We start from the raw sequence: 20,211 nt of genomic DNA on the forward strand, positions 1-20,211 counted from the left end.
CGAAGTCACTTAAACGTATATGTTTCATTGATAAATAAAGCTATCGGTATAAAGTTCAACTTGAATATGTTTTGTGTACATATAAATCATAATACCAATTTTTCCCCGGATCGGACCATTATTGGTCATAGCTCCCATATAAGGCCCTCTTCCGAAAATCATTTAAACTCGCATATTTCATTGTCAAATAAAGCTATCTTGATAAAATTCGACACAAATATGTTTTGTGTACATTCATATGAATCACTACGAAATTTTTCTGGAGAGGCCCGTAATGGTCATAGCTCCTATATAAAGTCCACTTCCGAAAATCACTTAAACGCACATATTTTATTAATTAATAAATCTATTGAAGTAATATTCGACTTGAATTTCTTTTTTTGCATATAAATCATTATACGAAATTTTTCTTGATCGGTAAATAATTAGTCACAACTCCCATATAAGGATCATTTCCGAAAATTACTTAAACGCACATTGAAATCAAAGTCATCAGGATAAAATTCGAGATAAATGTGTATTTTGTATATATAAATCGTTATTCGGAATATTACTTCGGAAAATCACTTAATAGCACTTAATTCATTATTAAATGATTATATACAGAAAAAATTCGACATGAGTATGTTTGTGTATAGAGAAATCATTATATTAAAATGTTTGCAACTGGCCTATAAATATAAAATTTTATGAACCTAACCAAAATTATTTCCAAATATGCATAAATGTTAGCACCCTCACTACGGAAACAAAAATGTTGTCAAGTTATCTAAAAATTAGATAGTTAAATGAGTTTTAATAAAAAGTAGCTTGCTTGCTTGCTTGGTATTCAAGATTCGGCATTGCCGAATATAGCACTTATTAGAACTTATTTTATTTACACGGAGTATATATTAAGGTTTACTTTGTATCTAAAATTACAAACAAATGCATTTTAGAGGGCGATGTTCAAAAATAATTGGTCGTGTTTAAATTTTTTTCCAATCCTATTCATACAAAATCTAGAAATTTTAATGTGTTTTTGCTATTTCTAATAGAGTATACTGTAAAGTAGTCTAGTCATTACACCAAAAAACAGTAAATAATTTTACAAACTTTTCTTTCACTGAATGGAGTTCAAAAACACAAAATGAAGTGGTGTTAGTGTGGAAAGAAAATTGTACGATCTGCCGATGTGTGTGGTGTGAAAGAAGAAAAACTAGAGAGCTCATTTGAGAGCTCGCTGCGTATGTACGCATTAGATTAAATTTATTTCTAGTTAACTAATTGCCAACTCAATTATGTTAAATTTATAAATTACATATGTATGCATATAATAAATATTAATATATATATATGTGTGTATATATATTTATATATAATTTTTTTTTTGTAGGAAATGCCAAAACTATTCGTAATGATAACAGCTCACGGTTTGGGAAATTTATGCAAGTGTGCTTCGATTCAAAACATGGCATTAAAGGATGCGTTATACAAGATTACTTATTGGAACAATCTCGCATAACATTTCAAAGTACTGGAGAAAGAAACTATCATGTTTTATATCAACTTGTTGCACAGGGACAACATAATCCTGAAATGATGAAAGAGTTTCACCTTAAACCACCAACATTTTATAAGTATTTAAATGCATCTGGTAATAACGAATTAGACATTGAATTTGAATCAAAAAAATTTGAAGCTCTTACCATGGCGTTTACTGTTTTGCAAATTTCCGAACAATCAATCGATGGCGTTTTTAAGATTTTAAGTGCTATATTATGGTTAGGTAATCTGGATTTTTGTGACGTTGATGGTGAACGATGTGATTTACTTAACGAAGACAAAGACATATGTAGTATCATATCCAAACTTTTGGGTATAAACTACGATGACATGCTACAAGTTTTATTACGACGACAAATTAATGTAAGAGGAAATATTACGGAGATTCCACACAAATTACAAGAGGTCAGAGATTACTAAAACACTTTTTAAAACACTTCTATAAATTATTCTAAATAATTTTAGGCTCGTGAAAACCGCCATGCTATGGCTAAAGCGCTGTATTCAAAAACGTTTGCTTGGCTTGTATCTAAAATAAATAGTTGTACAAATCCAGGACAAGATGGGAAACGATTTCTAGGCGTTTTGGATATATTCGGATTTGAAAACTTTGCAAAAAATTCATTCGAACAATTGTGCATAAACTACACAAATGAAAAATTGCATAAGTTTTTTAACCACTATGTCTTTGCATTGGAACAGGAAATAGTAAGTATATAACATTTTTACTGATATGAATAAATTTTATGTTATATTGCCCTCGAATTTATAAAGATATTAATCGTATATTTATATTTAAATACTTTTTCCATACACAATTTCTATAAAAATTGTCCATTACTTTTTTAAGTGCAATAAATTTGTTATTTAATCAACTGCTAAAGTAGTTGAAACTTTTAAATCAATGCGAATCGATTATAAGGTGAAATCATTTTGCTATGGCGCGAATTCGCAAAAAAAATTTATATGGAGTCTGGCAGCGTCATTTTTTAGAGATATTTGTTTTTATATGGAGTTTGACAGTCTCGGGTTAAATTTTCATAAAAAATGCTCTTGAAATGTCCTAACCTTATTAGATGCGCCTTACTTTATTAACATAGGTTAGTGGTTAGTGTTCTAGTCTGTTAAACCGGAGGTGGTGGGTTCGATTCCCACCTGAGGCACTGGTTAAGGAGCGCACAACAGGCCCTATAGGCCCGGATTTGATGTATATATATACTTCCTACACAATTTTCCAATTGGAACAATTGGGAATTTGTTGTTTTGTTTGGATAACTCAAACAAAATTGTAGATTTGTTACAAGAGATGTAACAAATGAAATAGATTTATTTCGACTTGTACTAATTTCAAGGAACCTGAAATATACTTACTTCTCTTCAATAGCTGTGGAGACCAGTTAATAAGTTAAATAAAAAGATGTAGTGTAAATGTAGATTGTATTGTAATTTGGATTTATTTGTTTATAATATTTCAATGTTTATAATATTTCAATGTTTTGTTTTGTACAATTTGATTGTTTTGTGAGATTTTCACTGTTTTAGTTTATTTGTTCAGTGTTAATTGTATAAATTTTTTTTGTATTTTTGATTTTAAATAAATATTTGTGTGTGGGAACCACTTCACTGTTTTAATTTTGTTTTTTTTTTTCTTTGTTTGTGTAAATGTTTGTTTAGTTGTTCTTTTAAATAAACGTTTGTGATTTTGTTTTATTTAAATTTTGTTGTTTATTTATTTAAATGTTTGGTTTTGTTTTTTTGTTTTAATTGTTTTAAAAGTTTATAATGGCCGCTGGCGCTCGGGATTCTAGTCGAAGACTGACTTCTTCTTCTATTTAACCGCGTAAGCCCGGCTTGGGTCGTGCTTACACCGCCGCAGAATTTGTGGCCGATGCGGCTCAGTCGAGGTCGATCAAGTCGATACCAGATCGATCCTCGACATCTCGCCCCTCTTGCACTGGTGCAAGATTCAAGGCCCCAGACAGCTGACCTACGGCTGAGACGATTCTTTGCACCAGCTCTTGGGCATCTGGAGCAGCACCAGTTCTTCTACGTATGTTACGTTGACGACGACGTAACGGTTGTTGAAGGCTACGTTGTGTGGTTGTTTGACGACGACGTTGGGGTTGTTGACGTCGTTGAGGTGATTGTTGTTGTCGACGACGACGTTGTAGTTGTCTGCGACGCCTTGTTTGTTGTTGTTGGCGACGTTGTGTTGGTTGCTGTTGCCGAAGTTGTGGTTGTTGTTGACGACGTGATTGCTGTCGACGTTGATTTTGTTCCGGATGTAACATAGTATGATGGAGATCTCCACACTCCTGGCAGGCTTCCATTGACGTACATCCTCCAATTAGATGCGTCCGGGCAAAGCAGTTACTGCAGTATCGATGTACCCGAACTACGTATTTTCTCTGCTTTACGGTCATCTGTTTAAACTGCTTGCAGAAGCGAAGAGGGTGGTAGCGGAAGCAGACCAGGCACATTTCTGACTCTGGGAACTGATCCATCTGCAAAGGGAAAAGAAGAACAAAACAAAGCAGCAGTAATGGGTTCGCTAACATAAATTTGAACAATTGGAACAGAACATATAGGACATACAGAACATACAATCCTAGTCAATCTACTGACTTATCACAAATCGGAAGCATGCAAAGTTTGACTATTGGTCTGGTAACGGTTCCAGACGCTGTTCGGACGTCAGCTACGCGAACGCGTTTATCTTTTCCAGTATGGACTAATTCAACTCGTCCCATTTTCCACTCATTTGGAGGTAGGAGCTCATCCTTTATGACTACAAAGTCATCATTCTGCAAATCCCGCTTGTAACGCTTGTGAAGTTCATGAAGATATTCAGTCTTCCAGCGTTGACTAAGACGATGATGAAAGGGCTTGAGCCGCTCCCATCGGTTTATTATCGATAAATTCTCTGAAGGCAGTTCAGGGGCGAACATCAATGGAGCTCCTCTTAAAAAGTGACCAGGAGTTGGGCTTGTAAATCTTCAGGATCCTCGGACATTGGGGAAAGAGGTCTGGAGTTTAGGACACTTTCAATTCGGGTTAATAGAGTGGAAAACTCTTCAAAGTTAAACTTTTGGTTGCCGGCTATTTTCTGAAAGTGAATCTTAAAACTTTTTACACTTTTTACACAAGACCTCCCATATGTGGAGCACTAGGTGGAATGAACTTCCACTTAAAACCATGGACTGCATATTTTTTACTTATATCTTCTGCCGATTTTCGTAAAAATAAGAGAGATTCCTTTCGCAACGATCTACTGGCGCCGAGAAAATTTGTGCCATTTTCGGACATAAGGCGTTTAGGCAACCCTCTTCTACCCGTAAACCGTGCGAAAGCTGCTAAAAACGCGTCGGAGGATAAGCTAGAGCACGCTTCCAAATGTATAGCTTTTGTTGAAAAGCAAACAAATATACAAGCGTATCCTTTCATATAAGGAGAGTTTCGCAAGTTACCTGATTTTATCTGAAAAGGCCCCGCAAAATCAACACCCGCATAAGTGAATGGTAAAGAAAAGGAGCATCTTTCCGGGGGCAGAGCTGCCATAATCTGAGACTTCAGCTTTTGCTTATAACGGACGCACACTAAACAATGGTGAACACATTTTTTAACAGTTCTTTTAAGTCCTGGTATATAGAATTGACTTTGAATTGCATTCATCATTAGGGAAATGTCAGCATGCAACAGAGTTTTATGAGTAAAGTCAAGAAACATTCTGCAGAAGTTAGACGAGTTTGGAATAATGAAAGGGTACCTTTCATCATAGGTTAGGCATGAATTGGCTAATCTACCGTTAACTCTCATAGTTCCATTCGAATCCAGAAATGGGTTCAAAGTGAGAATAGAACTTTTCTTTGAAATTAGTTTCGCGTCAGAGAGCTGACTATACTCCTGGGGATAATAAACTCGTTGAGTTAGTTTGATCAGCATAACTTTTGATTCTTTAAGCTCCGTAAGGCTAAGAGTCAAACTAGAATGCTGAACCTTTAAACCTTTCTTCCTGATAGCATTAATAAACCTGAGCACGTAAGCTGTAACAGCAAGAGCTCGAGGATAAGAGGAGAATGTATCGATTAGACTGTTGTCAGCCGGTGTTAAAAAACAAACTGAAATCTTCCTTTTTTCCGGAAGAACTTCAGGTAGAGAACTATATTTGGGCCAATTTGCTTGGGAATCCAAGAGCCACATTGGTCCATACCACCACAATGGGTTGTTAACAAGATCTTGTGGTTTACAACCGCGAGTGCCAAGATCAGCTGGGTTGTGATCCGTTGGAACGTGATTCCAACTGGCATTACCAACATTCTCTATAATCTGAGTTGTTCTGTTAGCTACATACGTTTTCCAGACTGATGGAGGTTTTTGTAGCCAAGCTAAAACAATGGTTGAGTCTGACCATAAGTAAAGCTTTGGGCTACAGAATAGAAGGTTCGTAAGTACTTGCTTTACGAGTCTGGAAAGCAGAAGAGCTCCACATAACTCAAGTCGTGGTAAACTTATCCGTTGCAAGGGCGCAACATTACTTTTAGCAGAAAGCAGATGTGAATACCGAATACCAGAGTTCTCGGATACCACATATAGTGTAGCGCAATAAGCCTGCTCAGAAGCGTCACAAAATCCATGTATTTGGATATTATATTGAGGATGGTAGTGGATCCATCTTGGAATTTCAATGTATTCGATAGTAGGGAAACTATCAACAAATATTTTCCATTTATCAAGAAATTGTGGTTTGACCTCGTCATCCCAACCGACCCCGTCTTGCCATAATTCTTGTAAAAGAATCTTGGCTTGAATAATAATAGGCGTAAGCCATCCTGCGGGATCGAAAAGTTGCCGATGATGTCGAATTTAATTGTTCTACTTTATAAGTGAAGGAATCACTTATAGCATTCCAACGAATTCCCAAAGTTTTTGTTGAACTTGAATCATAGAGCTTCAAAAATTCTGTGTTCAATAAATCATCAGATGATATCCGAGACAACAAATCTGGATGATTTGCCGTTATCTTTTTTAATGGGAACCCTGCTGATTTTAAAGTATAAATCAGCTGTTTTTGAGCTTCCATTGCCAATGACAATGAATGGCCTCCGGACAATATGTCGTCAACATATGTCTCTTTTCTCAAAATTCTTGCAGATAAAGGACTATCTTTTTCAGAATCTGATGCTAATTGTAGAAGGGTCCTAATTGCCAAATAAGGTGCACATGCTATACCGAAAGTTACCGTTGTCAACTCAAAATCTTCAATTGGACTTGAAATATAAATATAAACTTTCCATTATGACAAATTTCTTGAGAATTTGATTTCCTCATGTGACCGAGAGAAATATATTCATTCAAGATGTCATTATAAACTTGCATAAGCGTGTCATGTTTTTCAAGCCTTTGTTCAATATGTAAATATTGCTTCTTTGCCAAATATCGAGACGCTTGCAAAAACTCAGATTCTGGGAATTCACTTTTAAACGGAAGTTTAACTACATATCTACTATCGGACTGTCGAGAAGTTGTCTCTTTATATAGATTTTCGCAAAAGAGATCTGCTTCTGATTGATTAGCTATTTGCGGAATTTCCTCTATTTCCCAGAACTTTCTTAATATTGAGCTAACACTTTCATTTTCGCTTTGTAAGTTGTCTATAGCCGTAAGTGAAATTGTGTGCAATTTCATTGGACCGTAAATGTACCAGCCATAAATAGAATTTTGAGCAATCAAATTACCTAAAACGTTTTTCTTTAGACTATCAAGTATGATGTGAGGAATTATGTCACTTCCTAGCAGCATATCTATTTGAGCAGATATTAAGAAATTGGGATCAGCTAAGCATAAGTCTCTGATGTCGGAGAGATCAGAAATTTCTATTGAACAGCTAGGCATGAAATTTGTCAAATTGGAAACAATTATGACTTTTGTTGTTAACTTGAATTCATGCCTTTGATTGTATAAAGTAATAGAACTTACTTTATTAGCATTAGCTACTACTGTACCACCCAATCCGCAGATTTCGAAATTTGCATTTTCCCAAATCAGGTTTAGCCATTTTGAAATTCTACTAGTCAGAAATGATCTTTTTGAACCAGAATCTATCAGTGCTCTGACTGTAAATGGCTCACCACAGTGCAAAATTTGAACAAGCGCTGTTGGAAGTAAGATATTATCCTAATTAACGGTTAAATGGGCCTGAGTGTTAGTTGCATCTGTAGTTGATTTGTAACAGCATGGATTTCCTGAGAGATCAGTACTTTCTTCTGTGTCTTCATTCTCAATATCTATCGGATCCGCAAGGAAAGCGTTAACCGCCGAATTTTTCTTAGTAATCTTTTTTTGAGAATTTAGATTATCATTTTTATTCAAATGTAACATGCTGTGATGTTTATTACCACATTGATCACATCTGTTTACACTTGTACATTCAGAAACTTTATGAACTGGTGATAAACAGTTAATGCAGATTTGATTCTGTGTGACAAAATCGTTTCGTTGCTGCTTAGAGAAGTTTGAAAATTTTTGACAAAATCTTAAGTAATGATTTTTGTCGCATAACTTACAATGAGGCACCCGAAGGGCTTTGTTATTTTTCTGCCTATTGGAATTATTAGAATTATAATTCATTTAATTTCCTTCATTAAGTATTCCTACTACTCTTTCTACTACTCTGTGTCTTTTTATTAGAAATTGCTCCATTTGAGACCATGATGGCAATATCGAGTTCGTCGTTAGAGATTGCTCCCAAAGAGCGAGGGTCTCACTAGGTAGTTTTGTCGAACAAAGGTAAACGAGAATTGGATCCCAGTTTTCTACCTGTACGCCATGAGAAGACAACATTGCCAGACAATCAGTTATTGTTGTTTGTATTTTATTAATCGCTTCAGCGGATTCAGTTTTGGCAGGTGGAATATTGAATAGAGCCTTCAATTGTATATCTACAAGAACCCTTTTGTTTTCGTAGCGTGCTCGTAAAGCACCCCATGCTAACGAAAAACTTTCATTGGTCAATGGATATTTATTGACAATGGAACTTGCTTCACCTTTTGCCTTTCTTCTTAAGTACAATAACTTTTGTACGTCTGGCATTCTTATTTTACTGATGTAAACAGCACTGAACATGTCTCTAAATGAAGGCCACTCTTCATAGGAACCATGAAAGTGAGGTGCATCGCATGGTGGAACGTTGACACCCATATCTGGCGCTTCATAAGTCATGTTTAGTGGATGGTAACTAGATGGATCAAATGCTGAGGAATGAGAAGGACCACTGTCTCTTTGATTGTTTTCAGCGGAAGCTTTGGACATTTTTATAAAATCTATCATCTCAGCTTTGGTCTCTTGATACCTATCCCTACATTCTTCATAAGTGGATTTAGCATTCGCTTTATAATCTGGGCTGACGATTCCGTCATCAGCCATATATACGCCTTCATAAGCACGGCGTAGCGACTGCCAATCCTCTTCTAGTGTTTGCAGTTTTGCCTCTAAAAGAGATTCAGTCAAATCATCACAACCTAGACTTGAAAATTTATTGCAAACACCCATTAAATTTTCTGATTCGTGAATGAATCTAGTACATATTTGGGAACCCATTGTACTTATTTTCTTTTACAATAAACAAAGGAATGTGACTTTTTAGTGAACCCAAAAATAATATGTAATGAAAATTACTATATGATAGTAGAAAAGTACAAAACGAACTATGTACGGAAAGTATTAAACACTGTATGTAGGGTACCTGTAGTAAAATATTTCTAAAGTGACTGACAGCTGACACTATATAATCAAATATTAATTGAAGAATTCCAATAAAATCTACAATTTCAATATGTATCAAAACGAACCTTGAATTAAAAAAGCCTATTCGAAAAATAGTAGGGTGTATTTTAATAAAGAACTTTAAAATTAACACCGAAATATATAAAATTAATTTTATATAAATTATTAAAAAAAACAAACTCAGCGTTGTACTAATATTATCAGCCTGTAAAGTGTAGGGTACACAATTAACTGTAACAACAATTACACTACTGATAAATAATTTTTTCTTATTTTCTTTTATGCTTTATTCTTCTTGATATAGTTGAGTACTATCGTATGTAAATTATATTAAGAGAATTTTAATGAGAATAAAGCTAGTAAATAAAAGAAAAAACCACCACCAAATGTACTAATCTACACACAATATTTTAAGAACAAAATAATGTGAAATCGAAATAAATCTTTGTTGTAATAAACGATTTGCAAAATAAAGGGAATAAATTGAAAATTTATTTTTTATTTTAATGAAATTAAAAATTTTTATTTTGCCGATTCTTTGACGGTTTCAAAAGGACCATACACAATTTTCCAATTGGAACAATTGGGAATTTGTTGTTTTGTTTGGATAACTCAAACAAAATTGTAGATTTGTTACAAGAGATGTAACAAATGAAATAGATTTATTTCGACTTGTACTAATTTCAAAGAACCTGAAATATACTTACTTCTCTTCAATAGCTGTGGAGACCAGTTAATAAGTTAAATAAAAAGATGTAGTGTAAATGTAGATTGTATTGTAATTTGGATTTATTTGTTGTTTATAATATTTCAATGTTTTGTTTTGTACAGTTTGATTGTTTTGTGAGATTTTCACTGTTTTAGTTTATTTGTTCAGTGTTAATTGTATAAATTTTTTTTGTATTTTTGTTTTTAAATAAATATTTGTGTGTGTGGGAACCACTTCACTGTTTTAATTTTGTTTTTTTTTTCTTTGTTTGTGTAAATGTTTGTTTAGTTGTTCTTTTAAATAAACGTTTGTGATTTTGTTTTATTTAAATTTTGTTGTTTATTTATTTAAATGTTTTTTTTTTTTTTTTTTGTTTTAATGGTTTTAAAAGTTTATAATGGCCGCTGGCGCTCGGGATGGATTCTAGTCGAAGACTGACTTCTTCTTCTATTTAACCGCGTAAGCCCGGCTTGGGTCGTGCTTACACCGCCGCAGAATTTGTGGCCGATGCGGCTCAGTCGAGGTCCATCAAGTCGTTACCAGATCGATCCTCGACACTTCCTCCTTTCAAACTAACTAACTAACCCTTTTTTAGCATTTTCTTTTATTTTGAATAATTCAAAAATTTTACGTCCTACATTTTTTAAATATTTTTTCTGGACCATATAAGTTTTATGTCATGAACAAAATCGTTGTAAACTAGTAATTTAAAATAAAAACTTTAAATGTATTTTTTATTTTTGAGAGCTAACAAAATTAATAGGTATTTGAAAGATGTTAAAATTAGTAATTTGAAAAGATCGAAATTATAACGACGAACTTGTAACCATTCCTAGCGGAACGTCTAACAGCCCTGTTTGAATTTCAAAATTGTTCTCTTGCAGATATATCCAACTTTTATTGTTATAAACAATTTAAATGTTATATACAAGGCAAGGATTTTCTTGCACTATAAAATGTGAAAATAGGCACGAAAAATGTGGAAAATATGCAACAAAAAATAATTCCTTGTGATATTTATTTGTTATTAGTGATAACTCATCACTAATTTTTCTTTTATCGTATTTAAGTAAATTTTATAGATATTTAGAACTTTAGTTTTTGACAAGAAATATATAGGTTCTTGATGACCGTGGTACCGCTTTATGTACACTAATGCCAATTTAACAGAATTACGATGTCGTGTCAAGTGACACAACTTAAAAAATTGATTTGGATGAAATTTACTACAGTACTTTTGGATAGTAGGCCAGACACATCGGCCAAGAACTTTATCAGTTGGACATTTTGATCATACAGTTTTTTTCAAATGAGTGTGACTATTCACCTTTCTTTCGGCTGTTGCAAGTTTTAATTTAATTAAAATTAACATTATAAATGTATAGATTCAATTATATTCTTTGAGAAGTCACGTAGGGCTCAGAAATTTTGTATGAGTCTCTCGACAAGATTCATAAGTATAAAAACAAATTTTCACATTTTTCGGATTACATTTGACCCTAGCCCCCATATAAGGACCACCCACTTAAAAATACCTGTGTAGTAATGAAATTCAACATAAAAAAGTTGCTTAAGTATTTAAAACAATTCTTCCTAACTATGCTCGACTCTTTTAAAAATTAATGGCACACGTTAACTTTAATATTGTATATTCAGATTTATTAAGAAAAAGAAACGCATGTCTACTTTAATCGTCTGCTTAAAGAAGAATTAGCAAAAAATAAGAAAAGCATAAATTTTAATATGTATTATAATTTTAAAAGAAATAAATAACTCAAACTTGTTTTAAAATAACTACCCAGGAAAAACTTACATTGAAAAGTAATGAGTTAAAAAGCTAATAAAACCTCTTTTCACTACTTCTTCATTAGCATTTTAAGTCATTATTTTAACACGGTGATGTCATTGTCATCATTACTTCTACGCACGCTTACAAATAGGGAGTTAAAAAGGTACTTGCAATTTCTCTTACAAAACAGTTGTTGAGTAAGTTGTTTTGTTTTTTAATAATAAAAAGAGCCAGCTAGAATACGAACCAGGGACTTCGGTTTATTAGCAAAATGTTCTACTGCACCACTGCTTAGCTATTTTATTGCGCGTAAAATAATGGTTTTCACATACAAAACTAACTTTGTTTTATTTTTTGTAAAACACAATTCTTAAAACGCAATTAAATAAAATGTGCAAACAAAATGACAAAGCCGAAAATAAAGTACTTCTATATCAGATTATAAGAAATTCATTACTAGAGTACTTCAAAGTAATGCAGACGGTAGGTAGTAGTCATTGAAAAGTAAGTGGTTATGGATGTAGAACCCATTACCGAGTTTTTGCTGGGTACTTATTTACTGAACAGTTAATTTCATTCTCATTTAAATTTTTTGACAATTACACTCACTTAAAATCATTAAAATCCCAGCGGTAAAAATACACATTATGTACTCGCTTATCTAAGTGATATTTCGTGGCAGTCAGTGGTGATGCTTTCACTTATTCTTCCACTTAGATTTAACATAAAAGTATCCTAGGCTGCCTCATCGATGTGCTCTCGCTTAGAATGTAAGTCACAATATCATTAATGTAGATTACAATCCTATTTGCATTTGTCATAGAAAAAATATATATATTTTTATATTTATTTTAAAATTATGCAAGTTTATTTAAAAACGATCATCAAATAATAAACATGTATTATAGTTAATTCAATAAAAATATAATTAAACAATTTTAACGACGATAAATCTTAAGAAATTAATCTTAATTTTCTATTGAGACTTTCGGTCATCTTCCTTTACAGATCCTGTAAACAATCAAAAGGAAATTGTCAGTATTAAAACTAGAATATATGAAGTAAATTTACCCCAATTTTTAAATCCGTTTAAAATAACTTTTTTAACAAAACACAACTTCACTTACAAAAGATGAACTTTAAACTGAAACAAAAATATTCTTCTTTTCATGTAGTATACAAAAGAAAAATAATACGGTACTTTAGTTGTTTTTTTTTAGGAATAAAAAAAAAACAACACGAACAAGTAGATTCGACACAGCCCCAGCCCTTCACCACAGTGTATTTAAAAATATCAATTCTATAAAATTTTAATTTATTTCATTTTCCCGTTTATATCATTATTATGGCAATAGCAAAACGAAACGAAGCAAAAACAAAATACTCAACGCAATGAAACTAACAGACATCCAAACATACGAAACTGAATGCACCAAGAAACAAAAACAATATACAAAAGGCAATGAAACACACTGCCATCCAAACATATGAAACGAAATACTCAATGAATAAGCAGTGTTGTTGTTGTTGCTTATATCAAAGCATGAAAAAAATTGTCTTTTAATGAAATTTTCAGAGGTTGTCTCGGATTTTTGCTCATATCTCCGGTATTTATGGACCGATTTTGCTGATTTTAATAGCTTCGGATCTCGCCGATATCTGGGGTCCTCTAAATACTGATTTCAACAAACACACAGACGGACAGACTGACAGACAGACGGACATAGCTTAATCAATAGAAATTAAAAACGGAATGACAAACTTATATATACCCTTCTCACGAAGGTGAAGGGTATAAAAAGGCAGCATAATTAAAGTGCATGATATGTTGGATTACGCATACATTGTACTCTAAGTACTTAGATTGCTCGCTTAGAACGTCATCGAATATTATCTAAGTACTTTGTTTCATTTACCGCTGGGATGTATGTATAAGAGAAACTGAAAATAGACAATTCTACTCAACTCTACTCAATGCAGCAACTCTCTCATTTGTATTTACATATGTACATATAAATTCATATTTACCAATGATAGTAATGGATGAGTGTAATTTTATTTTTTTTTTTAAGTTTTATTTAATTTTTACAGGACTCACAATAAGTAATTAAATCTTATAACTAAAATAATTGTTTATATCTTATTTGAGAATCACATTTGCAAATTGTCCTTAAATCAAATTAGGGGGAAGTCAGCTCGGCGTAGCCTTGATCGATGTTGAGTTGCGGTGAGTGACCTAGCAAGCGGGTTGGGATGGGAGTGTAATTTTGTCAAATATACTTCACACATTTTACTAAATTCTTCCTTGACCAGTGGTACATCTAAGTCTCTATGGATGTTCTCATTTCTTATATACCATGGAGCTCCCGTCATGGTTCTAAGAATTTTTGATTGGGCCCTCTGTATAAGATCTACACTAGTATTGCTTGCCGTTCCCCACCGTCTTATACCGGATGACTTTGCAGTAAGGCTTAATTTTGAATGCTGGTTTATTAGCCAGTGTAATTTAGAAGCTTTTAGTTTCATGTGAAGCCGCTTGGCTTCTATGTGTCGACGCCAAGTGAGACGTCTATCCAGATGAATACCAATGTGATCAGACGTGATCAGACTGTGGGATGTTCACATTGTTTAACGTCTCCACACGTCTGAGATAAGTAGCTAGGTTTATAGATGCTACATTTGAGTCCACATGACTGCTAAGAATGGCAGTGTTATCAGCAAAGGTTGATATTGTTAATTCGTTGGACATAGGCAAATCAGAGGTGTACAATAGGTAAAGTGTTGGTCCTAGAACACTTCCCTGAGGAACACCGGCATTGATCATTTAATCACTTGATACATAAACGCCGCATTTGATCCTAAAAACTCGGTCTGATAGGTAAGACTCCAATATTTTATGTATATTAGAAGTCAGTATGCGTTTAATCTTATGTATTAGACTGTTAATGTGACTAAGGAAAAGAAAGGAAAAACGACCGATCTTGTTTAAGGTTGATAGAGAACTAAAAAAATTATTTACAAAAATTCTTACAAACTAACATAAAATTCTTATCAGCTATAAAACTATGCAGGGGGAATATTCTTATCAGAAAACATTCAACTCATAAATTATGTATTTAATGTATGGTCATAAACAACCCACATGCAACAATGCTTGTGCATTTGTTGCACCACCAGTGCTGTGATCATGTGTTCGTCAACATAAACATTTACTATCAAGCATCTGGCATAAAACATTAGACCTTAAATTTATGATATTGATTTAGGAAAATACATAAAACTTCTAATTTATTGTTACATTTTATTGTTTGTATAATTAAAAATCCCTTTCTATTCCACATGCATAGTTTTCTATTTTAAATATAAAAGTTTAATCTATAAGATTGAACATTCTGCCTGCCCTGAAAGATCCTAGTCTTTCAGAACAAGACAGAATTAAATAAAAATTTAAGATTGAATTACTAAGTTATACAATTTTTTTAAAAACCTTATATATAACATTATCAATATATTAATTTTAAATTATTCTTTTTTAGTTCAAAAATTTCTTTGTTTAAATATTTTTTTAAATACTTTTTTTTAAATCAATTCTTAGAAAAATTAAGTTCATAAAAAAATCAAAGACTCCTAAATTTAACTCTACCCTATACTATACGGGGTAGCACAACGGTAGCTGGCAGATAATTTGATGAAATGTGACAGGTTCTTCTTAGTATCCAAAACAAGGCAATTATGATGACCAGGATGATGATAGTGATTATTAAGCTTATTTTGTAGTGATTTATATGATGACCTTATGCAAATATTGGAAAACCAAAAATTGTTCTTTCTTTCGGAATGTCTGGAATCTTATATATCTCAATATCACTGTTAAGTTTCAAGTGATTTATATTAGGCATAAATGTAGATATATTCATAGAGGGAAACACATAATTAACATTGGTTGTGTATGTATCATATGCCCATAAATGAAGATCTGCTGCTTCCAAGTGACAATCAGCTTCCATTGTTAATATACCGGAACCGTTCAGATTAATGTGTTGAGTTTTACCTTGACATGTAACTTCCGCTGGTGTATGTTCATACAATGTGAATATCCATGTATTTGGTGCGTATGTTTGTCGCCAATAGTTGTGAAAATTTTAAATTTCTATTTCGCAGCTATCCGGAATTTGCTTAGCCCTTAGGAATAACTGGACTTCGCAGCTACTTATAGATCTCGTACTGAACAGTGGGTGAACTTGATGACATAATGTTTTATCTCTCATCTTTTGACAGTGCTCAAAATTTCCGTCGTCCAGAATATAATAAAGAGCCTTTCTCTGATCGATGAGGAAATATCTGCTGTTTGTTTGTGTGAATGGTTACACTTCATAAGCATGAAAGATTTCATGGTTAATCAACGGCAATTGAATGCTGAAGAGTACGAAATCAGCAGTTGTTCTTGTAGACACTCTCGCTACTTTTGCTAGCTCCACAGGATCTTCCGTTGGCAACCGTAAATGTTTGTTTAAATTTATTTTAATAAGTTCAATTTGTTTTCTGAACTATTTTATTGGTAGTATGCCATTAAGAAAATATCCTTTAACGTTAAATATAGCCCCAATTAAATCATTTTGAATTCTTTCTAATACTTCCAATGACGAAAGAATGTTGGCTATAGCTGCAACTCGAGTAGCTTCATCTTTAGTTTCATGAATTTCTCCTTCCAGCACTTTTATAGCTCTACTTAGCTTCGTTATATCTTTAAATAAAGCTTTGTTCTGCTTTCGTATGATTTCGATTGTCATATCTTGGGCTGAAGATCTTTTCGTGCTGGTTCTTACTTCCACCATTCTACATAACCCATCCGAACCCATTATAGTTCGGATGACCCTCCCCCGCCTCCAGCTCATGGGAGGGATATTGTCCTCTTTTAGAAGAACCAAGGAATCTGTTTTAATATTTTGAAAAGGCTTATTCCATTTGTACCTTTTTTGTAATTCGGACAAATATTCAGACGACCAACGTTCCCAAAACTTTTCAAAGTTAGATTGCACTGCTTTCCAATGCTCACGCAATCCACTATAACATTTATTTTCTATTGAATCATTGAAAATATTGAATGGTTCTCCTATCAAAAGATGCACTGGGGTTAAAACCTGAAAATCATTCGGATCATCTGATACTGGAGTCAACGGACGTGAATTGAGAACAGACTCTATTTGTGTCATTAACGTATAAAGTTCCTCGTAAGTCATTGTCCCTCCTGGTAAGTTACCCATTAACTGATGCAAGAATTTAATTTGAAACATCTATAACACTTGTTTATCACATTTTTTACTAATTGCCGACCTCTTAGTGGCCAAAATTGTTGTCTTACTATAGCTAGTAATCCTTGAGGACCTACATGCAAATGTTTCTTATGTAAATCTTCTATCAATAAGTTTACTATGTCATTTTTATAAGGAAGAAGAATTGGATGTTTTGCCTCATACAATAAACCACTGTTTTCTAGTCTTCCACCTACTCTGATTAACCCGTCATTATCCACAAACGGGTATAATGTTATCAAATTCGACGATTTTGCCAATTTTTTATCAGATTTTAAACATTAATATCTTCCGAAAAATGTTTCTCCTGAATATTCTTTACAATTGTTTTTAAAGCAAGTTTCCTGAAATAAATGAAATGCTTTTTATCCCTTTTTCTAATCACAAGAATAAATTTATGTACATACGCTACTATATTTTGCAAAACATTAAAATTATTCCTATGATTTATTTTACCAAAGATATCCTTACTCTCTTAACTGTAATAACCTTAGCAGACTTTTTTATTTCTGGTATCCCACACTTTTCAAAAATCCTTGATATATATGGCTCCTTTTTCAATAAGAATTTAGGACTATTAAACCAAAATTTATTTTCTACTATTTCCTTGACCAATAATCCTCTTGAAATAAGATCTACAGGATTATCTTCTGAGCTGACATGTTTCCATTTTCCTGTATAAAGCTTACTCTATTTGAAACAAATATCTGCAAATGTGCAGGATCTACTCTAAGCCAACTCAAAACTATTGATGAACCACTATAGTAGAAAATGTCATTGAATGCTATCTTAAAGCTATCGATTACTACTTTTATTAGCTCAACCAATAACACACCTGCACATAATTCCAATCTTGGTAGTGAAAGTATTTTAATAGGAGCTATTCTTGATTTAGATAGCTAAATGACAGTAAACTATCCCATTGCTGTCTATGGACCTTACATAGACAGCTGCCCCATATGCCTTCATGGATGCATCACAAAATCCATGAACTTCTATTTGTGTTGGTTTGACACAAATAATAAGTCTTGGAACGTTTACTTCATTGAGAAATTTGAAATTGTCTTTAATTTTAAGCCAATTTTCAGTCATTTGCTCTGGGACGTTATCATTCCAATCAAGTTTTAATTTCCATAAATCTTGGAGCAGCATCTTTGTTGTCACCGTTACTGGTCCTATTAAACCTAGTGGGTCAAATAACTTAGCAACTTCATTTAAAATTGTACGTTTTGTTATTTTATTTGGAAGTTCCCAATTACATTTCAAACTTAATTTGTCCGCTTTTGGATTCCATATAACCCCCAATGTTTTTACCGATTTTAAATTATTTGAATCAATATTCAAATCACTTTCTATGTGACTGGGATCAAGACCTTTTAGCAAAGACTCTATATTTGCACACCATTTCCTTAACGGCATACCAAAATCGAGCAATATATTATCTATATTTTGCCTTATTTGTCGTACTGACTCTAGACAGTCTCCTCCTGTCATCAAGTCGTCCATATAAAAGTCATTTCTAATTGCATTCGATTCGATTGGAAAGTGGTTTTCTTTACCGCTAAATATGGAGCTGAAGCTGTACCATATGTAACTGTTTTAAACGCGTTGGTTTTTAAATTTTGATTTGGATTCCATCGCCAATATATCAACTGATATTTTCTATTTGCCTCTGAAACCCAAATTTGCCTATATATTTTTTCAAAATCGAGCAATATATTATCTATATTTTGCCTTATTTGTCGTACTGACTCTAGACAGTCTCCTCCTGTCATCAAGTCGTCCATATAAAAGTCATTTCTAATTGCATTCGATTCGATTGGAAAGTGGTTTTCTTTACCGCTAAATATGGAGCTGAAGCTGTACCATATGTAACTGTTTTAAACGCGTTGGTTTTTAAATTTTGATTTGGATTCCATCGCCAATATATCAACTGATATTTTCTATTTGCCTCTGAAACCCAAATTTGCCTATATATTTTTTCAATGTCAGCAGAGAATACATAGCGATGTTTTCTAAACCTAAGTAAAATATTAAAAAGATCTTCCTGAAGTCTAGGTCCTGCATGCAGAATATCATTCAGCGAAAATTATTTGTTTTCTTACAAGACGTATCAAATACCACTCTTAACTTAGTAGTAGTACTCTCAGGTTTAAGCACACAATGATGTGGTAGATAATACCCACTATTTATGAACGAATTATTTGTCATCATCTCCATATGTAACATGTCCAAATACTTTTTAAGAAATTCGCTATATTCTAATTTAAGCTCTTGGTTTTTCTCTAATTTTCTTTCGAGAGCAAAAAACCTTATCTTTGCTACTATACTAGAATTACCTAATTTATTTGGCTCATTCTTAAATGGAAGACTAACTTCAAACTTACCATCTGTAAGTCTTTCGAAGTTTTCTTCAAAATGATTTTCACATTGCTTTTCAGCAACTGTGAGCTTATTTGTTTTAGGTATTTCCTCTACTTCCCAAAACTTCTGCAACAATTCATCACATGGTGTCTGAATTGTTGTGCCTACGCTTGGTTCTGGTTTGGAACAATTTGCAGTCATTAGTCCATAAGTCCTGTGAAGAATAGTATGATGATCACCGTTACAGCTTCTGCAAATAAAATTGCTTTGACACGTTTTGTAAGAATGTCCAACACCAAGACATCTGGAACATACTTTATGTTCCCGTACCTTATCCCATTTTTCATTTATAGATAAATTCCTAAATTTAGAACATCTATGTAACATATGTCCAACTGCACAATTCAGGGAACATTTTATTTTGAATGAGTTGTTTGCTGGAGGATTTGTCCTTGAACTTGCCCCCAGCGTTTGCAAGCTTTGTCGGGGAGAATTTACCACATTTTGGTTTGCCTCCCACTAAAATGTGGTAAATACCACCTCCCTCGGAGTGGTATTCATTTAAAATACTCCAGGCTACTTCAAAGTTCTCATCTAACATCTTTGAAATCTTTTTTGCCGCTTCTCCTGACAATTTCGCTTTTAACATACACATTTTTTGAGTATTTGACACTGGCTGATCGATATTCAGCTGCTTTTCCACTAAAAGT

At 33.2% G+C, this 20,211-nt stretch overlaps 2 protein-coding genes across 2 annotated transcripts in view; one reads left to right on the top strand and one right to left on the bottom strand.

Annotated features, from left to right (window-relative positions):
* Positions 1–20,211, top strand: part of LOC119616053 (unconventional myosin-VIIa-like) — a gene marked incomplete at its 3' end in the record, with an annotated part of 359,052 nt that overhangs the window by 237,660 nt on the left and 101,181 nt on the right. The window contains exons 7-8 of the mRNA XM_037972200.1: positions 1,376–1,950; positions 2,011–2,253. Coding sequence (XP_037828128.1) covers positions 1,376–1,950; positions 2,011–2,253 — 818 coding nt within the window. The remainder of the gene's footprint in view (positions 1–1,375; positions 1,951–2,010; positions 2,254–20,211) is intronic.
* Positions 4,648–5,762, bottom strand: LOC119616055. The gene has a single exon (XM_037972202.1). The coding sequence runs from the start codon at positions 5,743–5,745 to the stop codon at positions 4,684–4,686; it is 1,062 nt and encodes a 353-aa protein (XP_037828130.1). The 5' UTR covers positions 5,746–5,762; the 3' UTR covers positions 4,648–4,683.

This window comes from Lucilia sericata, unplaced genomic scaffold, assembly GCF_015586225.1.
Source record: "Lucilia sericata isolate MDLA Ls3-8-SP2 unplaced genomic scaffold, ASM1558622v1 Contig000054F_arrow, whole genome shotgun sequence".
Lineage (NCBI taxonomy): Eukaryota > Metazoa > Arthropoda > Insecta > Diptera > Calliphoridae > Lucilia > Lucilia sericata.

Excerpts from the sequence above, each read along its gene's own strand:
- LOC119616055 (XM_037972202.1), bottom strand. The coding sequence starts at position 5,745 with ATGTGGCTCTTGGATTCCCAAGCAAATTGGCCCAAATATAGTTCTCTA.